This window comes from Populus euphratica, unplaced genomic scaffold, assembly GCF_000495115.2.
Source record: "Populus euphratica unplaced genomic scaffold, PopEup_1.0 scaffold34.1, whole genome shotgun sequence".
In the NCBI taxonomy this organism is placed as follows: domain Eukaryota; kingdom Viridiplantae; phylum Streptophyta; class Magnoliopsida; order Malpighiales; family Salicaceae; genus Populus; species Populus euphratica.
The window spans coordinates 1335795-1352124 of record NW_011499883.1 but is presented as its reverse complement, the minus strand read 5'-3'; the positions used below and the strand labels follow the sequence as shown (position 1 = coordinate 1352124).

Here is a 16330-nt window from a genome sequence, read left to right as displayed (position 1 = left end):
TCATCAATCAATCCTTTTATTTATGTGATAGGCCTCAATTTAAAATGAACATTTACCTTAAATTAAAGGTATCTTATATTATTAGATATATTATTATAAAACATGCTTTAGTTAAGGAGTTATTGATACTTCAAGTGCAAAATGATGATATAAAATCATGATAAAAATGCACTTTTAAGTACTAATCAGCTTCTTTCACCACCTCAAATTTTTTTTTTATTTTTACATTTTAAAAATATTTTTAAAAAATTAATTTTTTTATTTTTTATTTTAAATTAATATTTTTAATATTCTCAGATTATTTTAATATATTAATATTAAAAATAATTTTTAAAACATAAAAAATTATTATTTTAAAATATTTTCAAATAAAAAACACATTAAAAATTAATTATAATTACACTAGCATACAACCAACAAATCTAATGATAGCAACATTACACGCTGGTTGCATTCAATGCGACTTTCCCTCCCTCACTGTTCAAACCTTTTACCCTGAAAATCTATACCATATGGTTTTTCTACTGAACACTCACATATTTACAAAAAATTATAAATTTATTGTTTAATTTTTAATAATTTATTTTTATCATTAAAATTTAATATTATGCTATTTGATCCTAATTGAAGGATAATTAATTTTAATTTTTTATTCAATAGTGAAACCGGAAGAATAAAAATTGAAATAAAAAAAAAGTCAAACATAAATAGCATATCATAAACTTCAAGCAAAATATACTTAGGTCCTTAATCTTTAAAATAATATAATTCATACATTTTAGGTATCTAAAATTTTTTTAAAATTATTTTGATATATAAATATATTTTTGTTATTTTTAACCCTTAATTAAAAAGAAAATAGAGATGTGTTATTGGATTGTGATGATAAGAGAAAAGTTACTATTCACTTCATTTTCTCCCACCAAAATAGGTTTTATTGGTGTTCGAGTTTCTAAAGATGATAAAAGCTTCATGATGGTTGTTTGAAGCATTGATATTGCATAAAAAAATAAATCTAAATTAAAAAAGTCAAAACTAACCCGATTTGGTTTTGGATTTATGTAGTAGATAGAATGGTTTTTAGTTGTTATAAAGGTATTGGCAAGATGTTTTGGGGTTAAAATGACTAAAAAATAGAGTTTTTTTTTTACCTTAAAAAGTTACTCTAATTTTCTAGTCATCACAATAATGGTTGAAATCTAGGCTTGCAGATGACACATTGCTTATATATTTTTTCAGACAAGGGGTCTTCCTCCCATTCAAAAAATAAAAAATATAACCAAGCCTAGGTGTGCAGGCTTGGGCTTGAAGGCTCACTAAACACCTGAGCCTTTTCTTAAAATGGCTCAGGCATACTGGGCCATGGGCTTGAGAGTCTGGATTATTTTTTTATTTTTTTAAAGGTTAAATAGAATTTTTTAAAAAGAAGTTATTGAATCTGATTGAGTCCGTAACCTAGAACACATATTTGGCGAGAAGCCACAACATTTGAGCTACTTTTTTCTTTTTCTATTTTTTTTAATTGATATCTTCTTTGAATTTATTTTTTCCTTAAATAATTCTCAAATTTATGGTTCAATTAACATCCCTCTTCTAAGATTTGTTTTTACTTATTTAACCTTTTTATAAAGATTTTTTTTAATATTGTTGTGTGTATTTAGTTTTTGGAAATATTATTCTCATTTATCTATAATCTTTTATATGGATGAACCCTATTTTTTAAAATAAAAAATATTTATTTTTAGATAATATTTCTAATATATGCAATATTGCATAATATTTTTTTTTTATTTTATTCAATAAATTAGTATTGTATAATATTTTTTTATTTTATTTTATTCAATAAATTTAATGTATGTCTATTTATATTATTGTTTGATTGAATAAAAAATTAATTTTAATAAATAAATTTAGTATGCACAACAAGGTAAATATCTCTTATTGCAAGATTAAATATTTTGATTTGTATATATCTTTTTTTATTTATTTTTTTGTGTTATTATTACTGATTTTTTTATTTTTTAACCTATATAATTTTTAATTTATTTAATTACATGTATACATGATCTTTTCAATTTATATAATTTTTTTAATGTATAAAAATATATTAAAAAATCAATATATATATATATATATATAGATTTTTTCTATTAAAAAAAATATTTGACCCCGCCGACAGGTAATAGTATCACTCGGTTTGTTGTTTCGGTGGAAAGTAAAATGTACACTCCGTGATAATGGAGGATGAGAAGGACATAACTCACTGGTTCTTGTGCGCCGGACTCCTGAGAAGGATTGCAGGAGTCCCAGTTTTATGGACGATGATGACAGTGAAGAAAGTTCCAGGCCATTGAAGATTACATTTCGTGGGCCGGCTAAGCATTGGACGGATGCGATCCCGATTGCAAATGGAAGACTTGGTGCCATGATTTGGGGTGATGTTGCATTGGAAACTCTTCAGCTTAATGGTAAGTAATTAACTACAGAAAAAAGGATCCTCATTGTGCTATTTTTTTTTTTTTGCAAGAAAAAAAGAAGAAGAAAAGCATATTTGTAGCAAGTTGAGTTAAGCTGGATTGTTCAGTTTAGATTGTTTTGATATTGTTCAATGCTTGGCCTTAAATGGATACTGCAAATGTTCTTTTTGGGTGCTGTAAAAGATGCTTTTGTCATGAAAAAATGAGAGATTCGATTCCACTTAATGTTACGGATAAAAGTGGAAGAATGTTTATGCTCTTAGTCGTTGATTATTTGATTATGGCATTTTGGTTTCAGTGCTTAACCTTTTTTATTAAATTCTAAATACTGCTTAGTTCATCATTCTGGACCGCACTATCTCAATTTGCATATATTGAGAAATTTATGATAATTTCAGAATGTATGTTGTTAATCGATAACTTTATGTTAATCCAGTTTTCTTTATGATAACTCCATGTAAAGTGGGATCCTTTGAATCGGAGTTTCTTGGTTTGCCTGTTTTTCTTAAAAAAAGAATATTGATGTGCATTTTTATTTTTATTTTTATTTTGTGTGTTTGCGACAATATTGAGAGAGTAAAATATAATAGTCTTATCTGGAATTATAGATCATTACCTTATGCGTTATTTGATAAGTTATTTGATAAATGATGAATTTGATCTTATTGCTATTCTTATGCGTTATTTTATGCGTTATTTGATAAATGATGAATTTGATCTTCGTTTTTTCTCCCCCCTCACTTGTGTTTGCACACAAAATGAGTGAAGGTCACCGCATTTACTCCGGATCTTTTTGTAGAGGATACTCTCCGGACTAGGATTCAGGAAAGTATACTAAAGTCATTTTTGTTTTCTGAAAATTAGTTTCTGAAAAATTATTTTTTAAATTTTTTTTATGTTTATTTGCTATTTAAAAAGTTGGTTAACAGAAAATGTTTTCCGGTCAATAAAAAACACTTTTTGATCAAAGAAAAATTTGGCTTGGTTTTCAGGAAATTATTTTCCTTTTTGAATGTATTTGTTTTTCGAAAAATAATTTCTGAAAAATTATTTTCCAAACTTTTTTTATGTTTGTTTGCCGTTAGGAAAGTTGGTCAACGGAAAACATTTTCCAATCAAAGGAAATTTTGGCTTGGTTTTCAGGAAAATGTTTTTCTTTTTGGATGTATTTGTTTTTCGAAAAATCACTTTCCAAAATTTCTTGTGTTTGTTTGTTGTTAGGAAAGTTGATTAACGAAAAACACTTTCTAGACAAAGAAAATTTTGGCTTGGTTTTTAGAAAAGTATTTTCCTGGAAAATACAACTTTAAATTAAACTAATTTATTTATAAATTCAATCATTGCTATTAAATAGGATCATTCTAAAAGTTGATGTCACAAGCTTGAAACATATAAAAAATGATGGAACAATACCTATTATTCATGCAAGAAGTATTTTAAAAAGACTTCTATTACAATAATTGTTGAAAAAAAGATAATGTTGTTGACAAACCCTTAGCATTGATAAGAGTTTGGATATAATAGTGATAAGATTTTAAATATTTATGTATTATTTATAATAGTACATGGTTAATTAATTCTGGTGCTATAAATTATATAATATTTGGATCTAGACATGTCTTATATCTTAATTCAGTGTTATATAAAATTGTTTTTACTATCAATGATACTTTAACCCTAATTATTGAGGAAGGTTCTTTGACTTTTACTGATATTTTAAATTTGAATTATGTTATAATTGTTATATCATTATATTATAATCTATTGTCAAATTCCTAAATAATCTTAGCTTTATCTTATATGATAATCTTTGTGTTTAAGGATATTTCAAACATGTAGACAATTTGTTATTGTATTAAGTAGGGAAGCAATATTACATGGACTTAGTGTTAAAATCATATGATAGGATACATCAAGTTTTTATAATAGTTGTTACTGAAGGAAAAAGAATATGATTGAAATTTAGTTATGGCATTCATGTTTGAGGCAAGCTTTCTTTGATTATCTAGAAAAACCATGTTCTAGTTTATTTGAAAAAAAATGTGTTTCTAGTTTTAGATATAATGTTTATGAAGTTGAAAAGAACCTTTATGTTTTACTTTTAATAAATTTGATTGAAAGCCATACCTATAAATGATTATATATTCAAATGCCTAGGATTTATCCATAACCACTTTTTTAGATGGATCATATTGGTTTGTTAACTTTATTGATTATTAGACCAAGATAACCTGAGTGGACTTGATGAAATCTAAAGATACATAAAAATATTATTTCAAAAGTTTCATAAAATGATAGAATCCCAACATATCTAGGTTTTCTATAGAAATAATAGGAAAGAGTATCATTATTCAAAACTTTAGTAGTATTTGAAAACATGAGAAATTATTCATCAAACTACTTATTCAATGCACCAAAGCAAAACATGGATGTTAAGGATAAAAATCAATATTTGTTGAAGGTTGCTTGTACTTATTAATAAAAACTTATATGCCACTATTTTATTAAGGAAAAGTCTTTTTATATATAATATATTTAATCAATCAATCATTTAATGACGAAGTTGGTGAAAAAGGAGCAATTGCCCCTTTAATTTTTTTTTTAAATATTTATATATTAATGAGAGTGAATTATTGCTACAGCCTACATATAAGAAAATTTTTTATCTTTTATTATTGTTAACTAACTTGACTTATAAGTTTATATATATATATATAATTACAACTCCCCAACTTTTTCCCTTTTCCCTTTTGTTTCTCCAGTCTAACAAAATAAAGAGGGTTGTTTTTTAGTTGCCGTTCTTGCCTCTCCTTGTCTCTTGAATGCAAATTTCTCATCAATGAATTATTTTTGCCTTTCGCTTTATACTTTAAGTAATTTTTTTTCAACTTTTCTATTTATTTTATTATCTAATTTTAATTTTTTTTATTATTATTAGTTATTAAAAATATTAGGGTTTATGATAATTTAGGATTTTGTTATAAATATGTTCAAAATAAATGTTTAAATTTGTTAATTTAATTAATTAAATGTTTCTTTTCTTATTATAAAGAAATAAATTAATATTCATGCAAAACTACTATTTTTAACATTTTTTACATTGATGGAATAGTTTATTGAAATTTTATATTTTTACATGATTTGTTTATAAGTAAAATTTCAAGTAGAAAACATGTTTTTCAAGCATTGTTCCTCTTATACAAACATTAGGTATTATTTCTTAATTAAATATCTAGAAATGATTAAATATAATTTAATCAATATACTTATTATATGCATATCTATAGATATGAATTAAAATGGATTTTGTTTAATGAATTGATGTGTATTTTGCTATGAATTTTATATAAAAGATTTAGAATTATTATGTAACTCAACTGACTTTTGTTTAATAATAAATTAGATGACTTATTATTTTTAATTTTAATTAATGAGACATGTGACATTACAATTAAGGAACAAATGACAGTTGTTCTATGATATATATAGACAATAATAGACACATAATTAAATGTTTTCTCGGTATTCAACATGTGTTAGATACAATTACTAGTTCACTCAAGACAGCTATTAAAATTTTATTTTCTAAACATGGGCTAAATATATCAAAATTGCATGTTCAGGGATATGACGTAGCTACTAATATGCGAAGTGAATTCAATAGCTTGAAAGCACTTATTCTAAATAACAATCTAAATGCATATTATGTATATTATTTTGCTCACAAACTTCAATTGTTACAAAGAAGCATAATAAAGTTAGACATGTCTTCACGTTTATTTCTAGCATTATAAACATAGTTGGAGCATCATATCAAAGGATAGAGGTAATTAGAGAAAAACAATATGCTAGAATTATTGAAGGACTTGAAAATGGAGAAATTTCTAGTGGAAAAGGGCTTGAACCAATAAACTTTTCTTAGAAGATATGATGATACTCGTTAAGGCTCTTACTATGTTACAATTATTCATCTACTTGTAATGTTTTCATCAATTTTTGATATGTTTAAGATTACAAGAGAGGATTAGATGAACTCGAAATAAAGAATAGAATTAGTCATTTTAACAAATATTATAGCATCATTTAATTTTATGTTAATGCTTCATTGTTCGAGAATGATACTAGAAGTTACTAATGAGTTCTCACAAACATTCCAAAGAAAAGATCAAGACATAAAAAATATTATAAGTTTATTGAAAACATCAAAGGAGCGATTTGAAATGATTAAAGAGAATGATCGCGAATCTTTATTAGAAAAAATGTCATTTTTTTGCATCAAACATGATATTGATATTTTAAACATGGATGATGAGTACAAGCTTCGTGGGCGTTCAAGGTAAAACTCTCAAGGGATTACAAATCTATACCATTTCTGTTATGAATTGTTTAACAATATTTTTGACATGCAACTTATTGAGTTGGATGATCGTTTTACTAAAACGAATATAGAGTTACTTCTTTATGTGGCATGTTAAAACCCATGTGACTTTTTCTCTATTTTTAACAAAGAAAAGCTTATTTGCTTTACTCATTTTTATCCCAATGAATTCACTATAGTAGATTTTATGGTACTTGGTGACTAGCTTAATATGTATATTATTGATCTATATGGTAATGATGAATTCTCTAGTATTGAAGGTACTGCTAGTCTTGTAGAGAAAATGATGAAAACAAAAAGTATTTGATATTTTTATTAGTATATATGCTTATATCAGTTGCAACTATTATGGTAGAAAGAGTTTTTTCTATTATGCATATTGTCAAAAGTATATTACGGAATAGGATGAGAGATAAGTAAATGAATGACAATTTGATTCTATACAATGAGAAATATATTTTCAATAAGATTGATAATTGATAATGAAATTATTATGAAGTGATTTCAAAATATGAAAACTCGAAAAGAACAATTATAATGTAAGTTATTTTAGTACTATTTGTACATTAATTTTACTTGTATAAATTAGTATATATGTTTTGAATTGATTTTTAACACATATTTATATAATATAGTATTTATTAATAATTTATCTCCGTTTAAAAAACTCTACCTTCACCACTGTCTAAACAACATGATGTTAAAGGTGAAAATCAGATTATAATGGAAGGAAGTTGTCCTGGTAAAAGGATCCCACCAAAACTGAATGCAAATGACAATCCAAAGGGAATTCAGTTTTTCGCAATTTTTTATTAACAGATTAGTAAAAGTGGAGGAGTAGTTCACATTTTGGATGGCAGGAAGTTGAAGGTTGAAGGTTCAGACCGGGCTGTTTTACTTTTAGTGTCTTCCTCTTCATTTGATGGGCCATTCACTAAGCCTATAGATTCCAAGAAGGACCCTGCTTCTGACTCCCTGAGTGCATTGAAGTCAATTAGCAATCTGTCATACACTGATTTATATGCACATCACTTGGATGATTATCAGAGTTTTTTTCATCGTGTTTCACTCCAGCTTTTGAAAAGCTCCAAGGTGTGTCAGGAAAATGCAACTCTGCATGTGAAGAAACTTATGGCTTATAATAACGATTTATCTTTCAAGATAAGTGAAGATGATACAGTTTCAACAGCAGAGAAGGTGAAATCCTTCAAAACTAACGAAGATCCTTCTTTGGTGGAGCTACTATTTCAATACGTCGTTGCTTGCTTATTTCTTGTTCAAGGCCTAGAACTCAGGTGGCAAATTTGCAGGGTTTATGGAACAAAGATATTGAACCACCATGGGAGTATGTTCAGCGTTACTCCCTCTCCCTTCATAATTTCAATTGCATTATATGTTGTGCATTATCTGTCCCATAGGTCGTTGTCAACTCTTTCCTTTTGTACTCACACACGTGCATGTGTGCCTTTTGTACAACGGACTTCTTCAAGAAGTTGTGTTGATTATCAGCTGTTGGTTTTTAAGGACCATGTCGATTATTTTAGGATTTGTAGTTTCGGAGATTGGTAAATCGGGATTTTAAGATCTCAAATAACTAGTCAATCGGTTGGTAAATTTCAATTAATTGATTTATCTAATGGTCTCGGTCGACCAAATAGTAAGAATTAATTGGCTATTCCAAGTTAAATCAATTTAAAAAATATTCAAGATCAATTGAGTGATATTGTATCGGTTTTATAATTATGTATTAATTTTAACATTGTAATTTTTTATGTTATATATTATGAATCATTTTTGAGTAATTTTTATATTTCTTATAGGTTCTTCTTCTAATATTTCTCCTAATTATCTTTGTTATTCTCCAATTTTATATATGTTTGTCTTTTGTTTTTATTTTCTAGGTGAGTGAAATAATTTTTAATATATATATAATATAAATATGAATATATTTATTTATGATGAGTACAACTTATTATTTTTTGAATATTTATATATGTTATTTTATTTTTCAAGTATTAATCCATTCTTGAATGTACACTTGTATTTATTCAATTAAATTTTATTTGATATAATATTATTTTATTTTGATAATTATACAAAGTCTGTTATATCTTGATATCAAGATATTTGTTAGAAATTTCATACCAATAAAAAGTAATTAATCTAAATGCACATAGTAGTCTGTATACTTAACTAGTAAAAAAAACATCAACATGTGGTGACTAATCCTCTCATAATGATCGGGGTTACAAATCTCATTTGTTATCGAAACCTTAAGATGTTATTCCTTTACTGAATTAGCTAAACTCACTTCTTTTTTTATAAGTATCATTTTTAAATTTTTAGTTTTTGTTAATAGATTAATTTTGTTGAGATTTTCTACTATTTTATTTGTTGGTATATCTTACTTACTTTTATAGAACTATTTTTTTATTTTTTTTATTTGATATTTTAAATTTTTTATAGAATTATTTTTTTATTTGATATTTTAAATGCTTTATGAATTATCATAAAAATTTATATAATTTGTTGGATAGGAAATTGCGATAATAATTGCAGTTTAAAATATTAAAAATAATTAACATATTAAAATAATTTAAAAACATAAAAATATTAATTTTAATAATTTTTTTTAATTTAAAATAACGCGTTGGAAATTTTAATCATTTTTTTTAATTTAAAATAACGCGTTGGCATCACAGTAACAAATAGCCAGCCATGGGTGTAGATGATGCCTGCATTGCCCGCCGCCAGTACCCGAAATTCGAGTTGTGACACAATATCTACAGTCTGTCTCAGCAGTCAGCCGCATGCACCGACCTCCTCTTTAATGCGAACTGATTCAGCACCGACTTAACGCGACAAGAAAAACAAACTAAAGACAATCTATCTAGTTTCTCTCGAGATTCCTCTGTCCCGGTATCCAGCTAGCGCCACGTTTATGTGAGAGGAAAAAATTGATTATAACCTCTCACAAAAACAGTTAACATTGAAAGAATTTTGCTGCAACTTGTCTTGCCGAAACTATGGCCACGGATGTGGTTCGAAATCTAGATTCGACGTTGTGTGTACGAAACCGATCCCTTCAAAAAGTTAATGCCAAAAAAATAGATAAAATGGGTTCACTCTAAGAAAAGCAATTGCAGCTACAAGCATTCACTAGCTTCCCCCACGCACTTGCTAATTTATAAGAGTTCACACAAACCTTTTAGCTTTCAGTGTTTACCCCTCTTGTTTTGGTGAAATGGCAGATAAGGAGTGGGTTCTGGTGCAGCGTTCTACAGAGAAGGATTGGTGGAATCCGAGTTGGATGGAGGATAACAATGGAGAAAGTTCTAAACCATTGAAGGTTACCTTTAGTGGGCCAGCTAAGCATTGGACGGACGCAATTCCGATTGGCAATGGCAGGCTTGGTGCTATGATTTGGGGTGGTGTTGCATTAGAAACTCTCCAACTTAATGGTAACTAAAGGAAGATGACTGTTGCTTTTGTTTCAAGATATGGAAATTCTACTTAATGAGGGCTTCCAGGAAAAAAACAATTCTTACTTTTCAGTTGAAAATGAATTTTTGTAGTTGATTATGGTATTTGTGGTTTTAGCGCTCAATCTTTGATTATTAGGAAAATATCGTATACTCTTCTTTAGGTCATTAATCTGGAACATCAGATTTACATTCTGCATGATTTGAACTGTTTAGATTCTACCAGGCTTGTGCAATATTGCTTTTCTGATTAGTTCCTGTGGAGATCTACTATATGCATGTTGCTGATTGGTTGTTAGGAAATTGGAGATAAGGTGCATTTTTGGTTTTATATGCTTTACGATAATTCAGTTTGCGACCATGGGAAAAAGGTTTTCTTTTTCTTTTTTTTCTTTAATGAAGAACATCTCACTTTATGCTTTATGCCAATTGAATTTGATTTTCCTTTATTTGTTACAAAATAGAGTGAGTGAAGTATTGTTGTCTCAGTTCTCAACTTTCGCTATAGATCAGTGAAACAGAGCTGCTCGTCTGCTTTGTCTGATATATGATAGACTTGCCCCTCATCCTCGCTTTCTCTTTGAGGAAAGCTCACAGTATTACTTTCTGGACTCTCTTGCAGAGGATACACTCTGGACTGGAATCCCAGGAGACTATACTAACCCTAATGCTCCAGCAGCCCTGTCAGAGGTCAGAAAACTTGTTGATAATGGCCAGTATGCTGAAGCTACAACTGCAGCAGAAAAACTTTCTGGAAATCAATCTGATGTATGTATCATTCTCAGGTGTCATTTATTTCGCTCCTTTTTATTCCCTCACAAGTAAGCTTCTGGCAATTTGTAGATCTGTTAAGCTTATTGTTAGACTGATGAGCACTCGCCATTCAAGGCAATTGATTTGAAATCCCAGTTGCTTTAATTGTTGATAAAAGATGCAAACAGTGCGTCAGTTATTAATATGTTATTTGGTTAATTGGAAATACGTCAGTTATGAATATGTTATATAGTATAAATTCTGAAAATTTATCAATATTAATCATGTAGTATTTTGAAGTTGAGTGTAGTGGTGAAAGCTTGTTTAGTTATCCTTCTGAAACATGTGTAATAGGAACACCTCAGTGGCTCGGTGCATATTCTGAGCAGGCGACTCTGGTATTTTTTATTCTAATCTTATCATAGAGTAATACAGAATATAAGCTAGGCGATTGAGCACTGACATAGCCAATAGTGGAGGATGATAGATTGGTACTTCCTGGCTCTGGGTTGGTGCCTCATGCATAAATGCTTGGGCCAGGACTTCCTTTGCCCCAAACCAGTAATATTTTCTCTGGCCAGGCCTACTGCAAAAATTTTCTCATAATAATTATTTTCTGCTGTTAAAGGTTTACCAACTACTTGGCGATATCAAGCTGGAATTTGATGATTCACATCTCAATTATGATGAGAAAACATATAAGAGAGAGCTGGATTTAGACACAGCAACAGCAACAGTAAAATATTCTGTGGCTGATATCGAATATACGAGGGAACACTTCGCTTCTAATCCTAATCAAGTGATTGTGACAAAGATTTCTGGGAGCAAACCAGGGTCTGTATCATTTACAGTGTCTCTGGATAGTAAGATGAGTCATCATTCGTATGTAAAAGGTGAGAATCAGATTATAATAGAAGGAAGTTGTCCTGGTAACAGGTATGCACAAAAGCTGAATGAAAATGACAGTCCACAGGGAATTCAGTTTACTGCAATTCTCGATTTACAAGTTAGTGAGGCCAGAGGACTGGTTCGTGTTTCAGAAGATTCGAAATTGAGGGTTGAAGGTTCAGACTGGGCTGTTTTACTTTTAGTGTCCTCGTCTTCATTTGACGGGCCATTTACAAAGCCTATCGATTCCAAGAAGAACCCTACTTCAGACTCCCTGAGTGCATTAAAGTCAATAGGCAATTTGTCGTACGTTGATCTATATGCACATCATTTGGATGATTATCAGAGTCTTTTTCATCGTTTTTCACTCCAGCTTTCAAAAAGCTCCAAGAATGTTTCAGGAAATGCATCTTTGACTAGAAAGGAACATATGCCCTTTAAGAGAGATTTATCTTTGAAGGGAAGTGAAGATGATACAGTTTCGACTGCAGAGAGGGTGAAAGCCTTTCAAACTGATGAAGATCCATCCTTGGTGGAGCTTCTATTCCAATATGGTCGATATTTGCTTATTTCTTGTTCAAGGCCTGGAACCCAAGTGGCAAATCTGCAGGGTATATGGAACAAGGATCTTACACCACCGTGGGAGTACGTTCAGCATTCCTTCCTCTATATATTTTTTTGGTTACACAATCTCTATAATTTTTTATTGCTTGATTTACATTTTCTACACTGCATTTATATTTCAGAAAATGTATTGTCCATCCCCCCAAAAAAGAGGGTGAAAGAAAATAAACAAGATAGCTTTCTTTTGTTCTGTCTTTCTTACTGCACCCCTGAAAGTTTTCTTTTCTTTTCTTTTTTGGTGAAAAAGCCTGGGCTTCAATTGCATTCCTACATGTTAATTTAACAACTTAAACAACTTTCTCTCAGGATAAGTAATTACCATTATTATGATGCATCCGAATTCCTGCAGCTTTTTGCATCAAAAGCTTCTCTCTTGATGGTTCTCTCTCTCTCTCTCTTGTTTTTCAGTGGTGCTCAACACTTGAATATAAACCTACAAATGAACTACTGGCCTTCTCTTTCTTGTAATCTAAAAGAGTGTCAAGAACCCTTGTTTGAGTACATCTCCTCTCTGTCAATCAGCGGGAGCAAGACTGCGAAAGTAAGTCTCCTTTCCAACCTCCTCTGCTGGTCCTGGCATTTCTTTTAGTCCATATATTGTGTAAAGGCTTCACGAATTTTCTTTGGAAGGGGACTTTCTTTAGTAGTGAGCCTGTGGATAAAATACTAAAAAGATTTGCCCAGGCCTTAAATTTTCTTCAAAATGTCCATCCGCTCCCCTTTGTACCTGGGAATGCGTAACTTTTCTTATTTGGTACTGAATATTACAGGTGAACTACGAAGCAAAAGGTTGGGTTGCACATCAAGTTTCTGACCTGTGGGCGAAAACATCACCAGATGCAGGTCAAGCTTTATGGGCTTTGTGGCCAATGGGTGGCGCCTGGCTTTGTACACACTTGTGGGAGCATTATACTTACACGATGGACAAAGTAAGATTCCAAATCTCAGCAACTTGGTACTTCTAGCTGATATCAACACAAGTGTGGCATCTGCTAACAAGGCACACAAAATCGCAGTATTGAAAAATAAGTATCACGGAACACCTTACTCGGTTTTAGTGATCCTAATGACTCTTCAGAGATCCATGGTCATTTTTTAGTAAGTGTTCCATTGATCTCTTTGTTGTGATAGTAGTTACGATTAGGAAAAGGAAAGGACAAGAAAAACAAGAGGCCAAGGGAATCGAGAAGTAAAATCTGAAGCCATAAAACAGTCCCCTCTAACAAGTTAGTGGTCTTTGCTGGTGAAGCACTCAACTCATGCTATTAGTTTTGCCCTTGCCATTGTTTCAACTTCATGCACTGGTACAAAAAGACAAGCATTTATACTTTATAGGTCCAGGGAAGTCATACCTAGGATCCAATCCACAGTAACATTTCAGGAAAGGGTTTGAGTGGCATTATTGCTTCATTGTTTGTTAGACAAAGAGGCTTGCGCTTAATATTAACTGATTAGTGAAACAACTGCTGTCCCTTTAAAGAAACTGATAAATAAGTTGAGTGAAGATATTTTCGTCTGGAAAATAATTTCTCTGAAGGGGGTAGGAGAATCTCTAAATTGTAGTTACTACCTTTGTTAATGGTGGTTGACTTTAGATTTGATGCTCTAAGGAAAGGGTTATAAGAAAAACTCGGAGAGTCAAGAGTCTTGAAGTAAGTTGCCATGGGCTAATACCATTTTTGGCATCCATAAGCACCTGTGATGACAGAACATCCATGATAATTGTTTTAACTTTTAACTGCCCTAGGAGACATCATTATTCATCCTGTACCAAAGAGCTTTATATGTGTTTTGCTTGCAAGTTAAAATAGGTATTACAAATGTTAATTGTAAATTGATGATTTTTAACATAGTGTTGCATAATTAGGATTTTCTAAGAGATAAGGCATACTCTTTATTGGAAGGATGTACATCATTTCTGTTGGATTGGTTGATTGAAGGGCCTGGAGGATATCTGGAAACCAACCCGTCAACTTCTCCAGAACATATGTTTATTGCTCCAGATGGTAAACCTGCAAGTGTCAGCTACTCATCAACTATGGACATGTCAATCATAAAAGAAGTATTTTCTGCAATTGTTTCTGCTGCTAAGGTGATACTCTTTTTCCCAGTAACGGTAGTTCAGTCTTTTAGTTTTGTTGACTCATCTGTGTATGCTCGTAAGTTTATTACAAACAGATTCTGGGAAGAAATGAGGATGAACTTGTTCAAAGAGTTCTTGAAGCTCTTCCAAGGCTTTTACGAACAAAAATTTCTAGAGACGGTTCCATTATGGAGTGGGTATGTTTCTTGACTTGAGTTTCTCAATTTCGCCTAAGTTAAAAGATCGAGTACAAATAATAATTTTTTGCTATGATAAAAAATTGTATCATATTTCTTGGTTAAGAAGTTTTCTCTATGCTTTGACAGGCACAGGATTTTCAGGACCCAGAGGTTCACCATCGACATGTATCACACCTCTTTGGCCTTTTTCCAGGGCATACAATAACTGTAGAGAAAACTACAGATCTATGTAAAGCTGCAGGCAATACCCTTTACAAAAGAGGTATATCTCTAATGCCTACATACCACATATGTAATTGGTCATGAAATGCGCAGTTTAGTTTAAAGACATTTTCAGAAAAGAGGGTAACTTAACTGTGAAACAGAAGATGACAAATGCTATCTTCTGATTGCCCTTCTAAAATTTGATTTTGTAGAAACACCTTCACGCCATTGTGGTGCTGAAGATTTTAGAGCTACTTTGTTTACTCAATCTCAAATTGAGAACTTGCATGCAACTATGCTGTTTGGCTATTGATTCTGATGCAACTGCACTGAAGTAATTATAGGGCATTTCCCGTTTACTCTGGTTAAGTCTGAAGCGTTTGCTTTACAAACAGGAGAGGATGGTCCAGGATGGTCAACCATGTGGAAAGCTGCACTGTGGGCACGCCTCCACAACAGTGAGCATGCGTATAGGATGGTCAAGCATTTGTTTGTCCTGGTGGACCCGGAAAATGAAGGCAATTACGAAGGAGGATTATATAGTAACTTGTTCACTGCACACCCACCTTTCCAGATTGACGCCAACTTTGGGTTAGCAAAATTCTTTTTTAATTTTCTGTGAATGAAAGTGCAAGCTATCATCAGTTCTATATGTGGACTTCTGCAAAACATAGATTCTTGGCAAACATTTCGTATTAACAATTATGCAAGTTACTGAAAGATCTCATAGTTTTTCAATATTTATTTTCATTTCAGTTTTCCAGCAGCGATTGCAGAAATGCTAGTCCAGAGCACCGCGGAAGACCTGTACTTGCTCCCTGCCCTTCCTCGGGATAAGTGGGCTAATGGCTGCGTGAAAGGACTGAAGGCACGTGGCAAACTGACAGTCAATATATGCTGGAAAGAAGGGGATCTTCGTGAAGTTGGGCTTTGGTCGAACGAACAGAATTCTCTTAAACGATTAAATTATAGAGGAATGACAGTGAAAGCAAATTTATCACCTGGTAGAGTTTACACATTCAATAGAACGTTGAAATGTATTAAGAAACAACCTCTTCCATCAGCAGCTTCCTGTTGAATGTTGAGATTTAAGCAATTCTTTGAAAGAAAAAACATTGAACTTTCGTGAATAAATCTGCAAGGAACTACAGATTCTTTCCATGCTACCATGATTTTAGTTTAAGAAATCTTATGTCCTTGTCCTTGTTAATCTTGTTTATTATACTGTTTCTGGCCAGATA

General features: G+C 30.9%; 1 protein-coding gene across 1 annotated transcript; it reads left to right on the top strand.

Moving 5' to 3' along the window:
- Positions 1 to 9763: 9763 nt before the first annotated feature.
- On the top strand, positions 9764 to 16330 carry LOC105129847 (alpha-L-fucosidase 2-like). The gene is made up of 10 exons (XM_011032085.1): positions 9764 to 10316; positions 10960 to 11105; positions 11719 to 12623; positions 13011 to 13143; positions 13373 to 13531; positions 14470 to 14694; positions 14781 to 14882; positions 15012 to 15147; positions 15485 to 15680; positions 15846 to 16330. Exons 1-10 carry the CDS (start codon positions 10100 to 10102, stop codon positions 16165 to 16167), a joined length of 2541 nt encoding a protein of 846 aa, XP_011030387.1. The 5' UTR covers positions 9764 to 10099; the 3' UTR covers positions 16168 to 16330.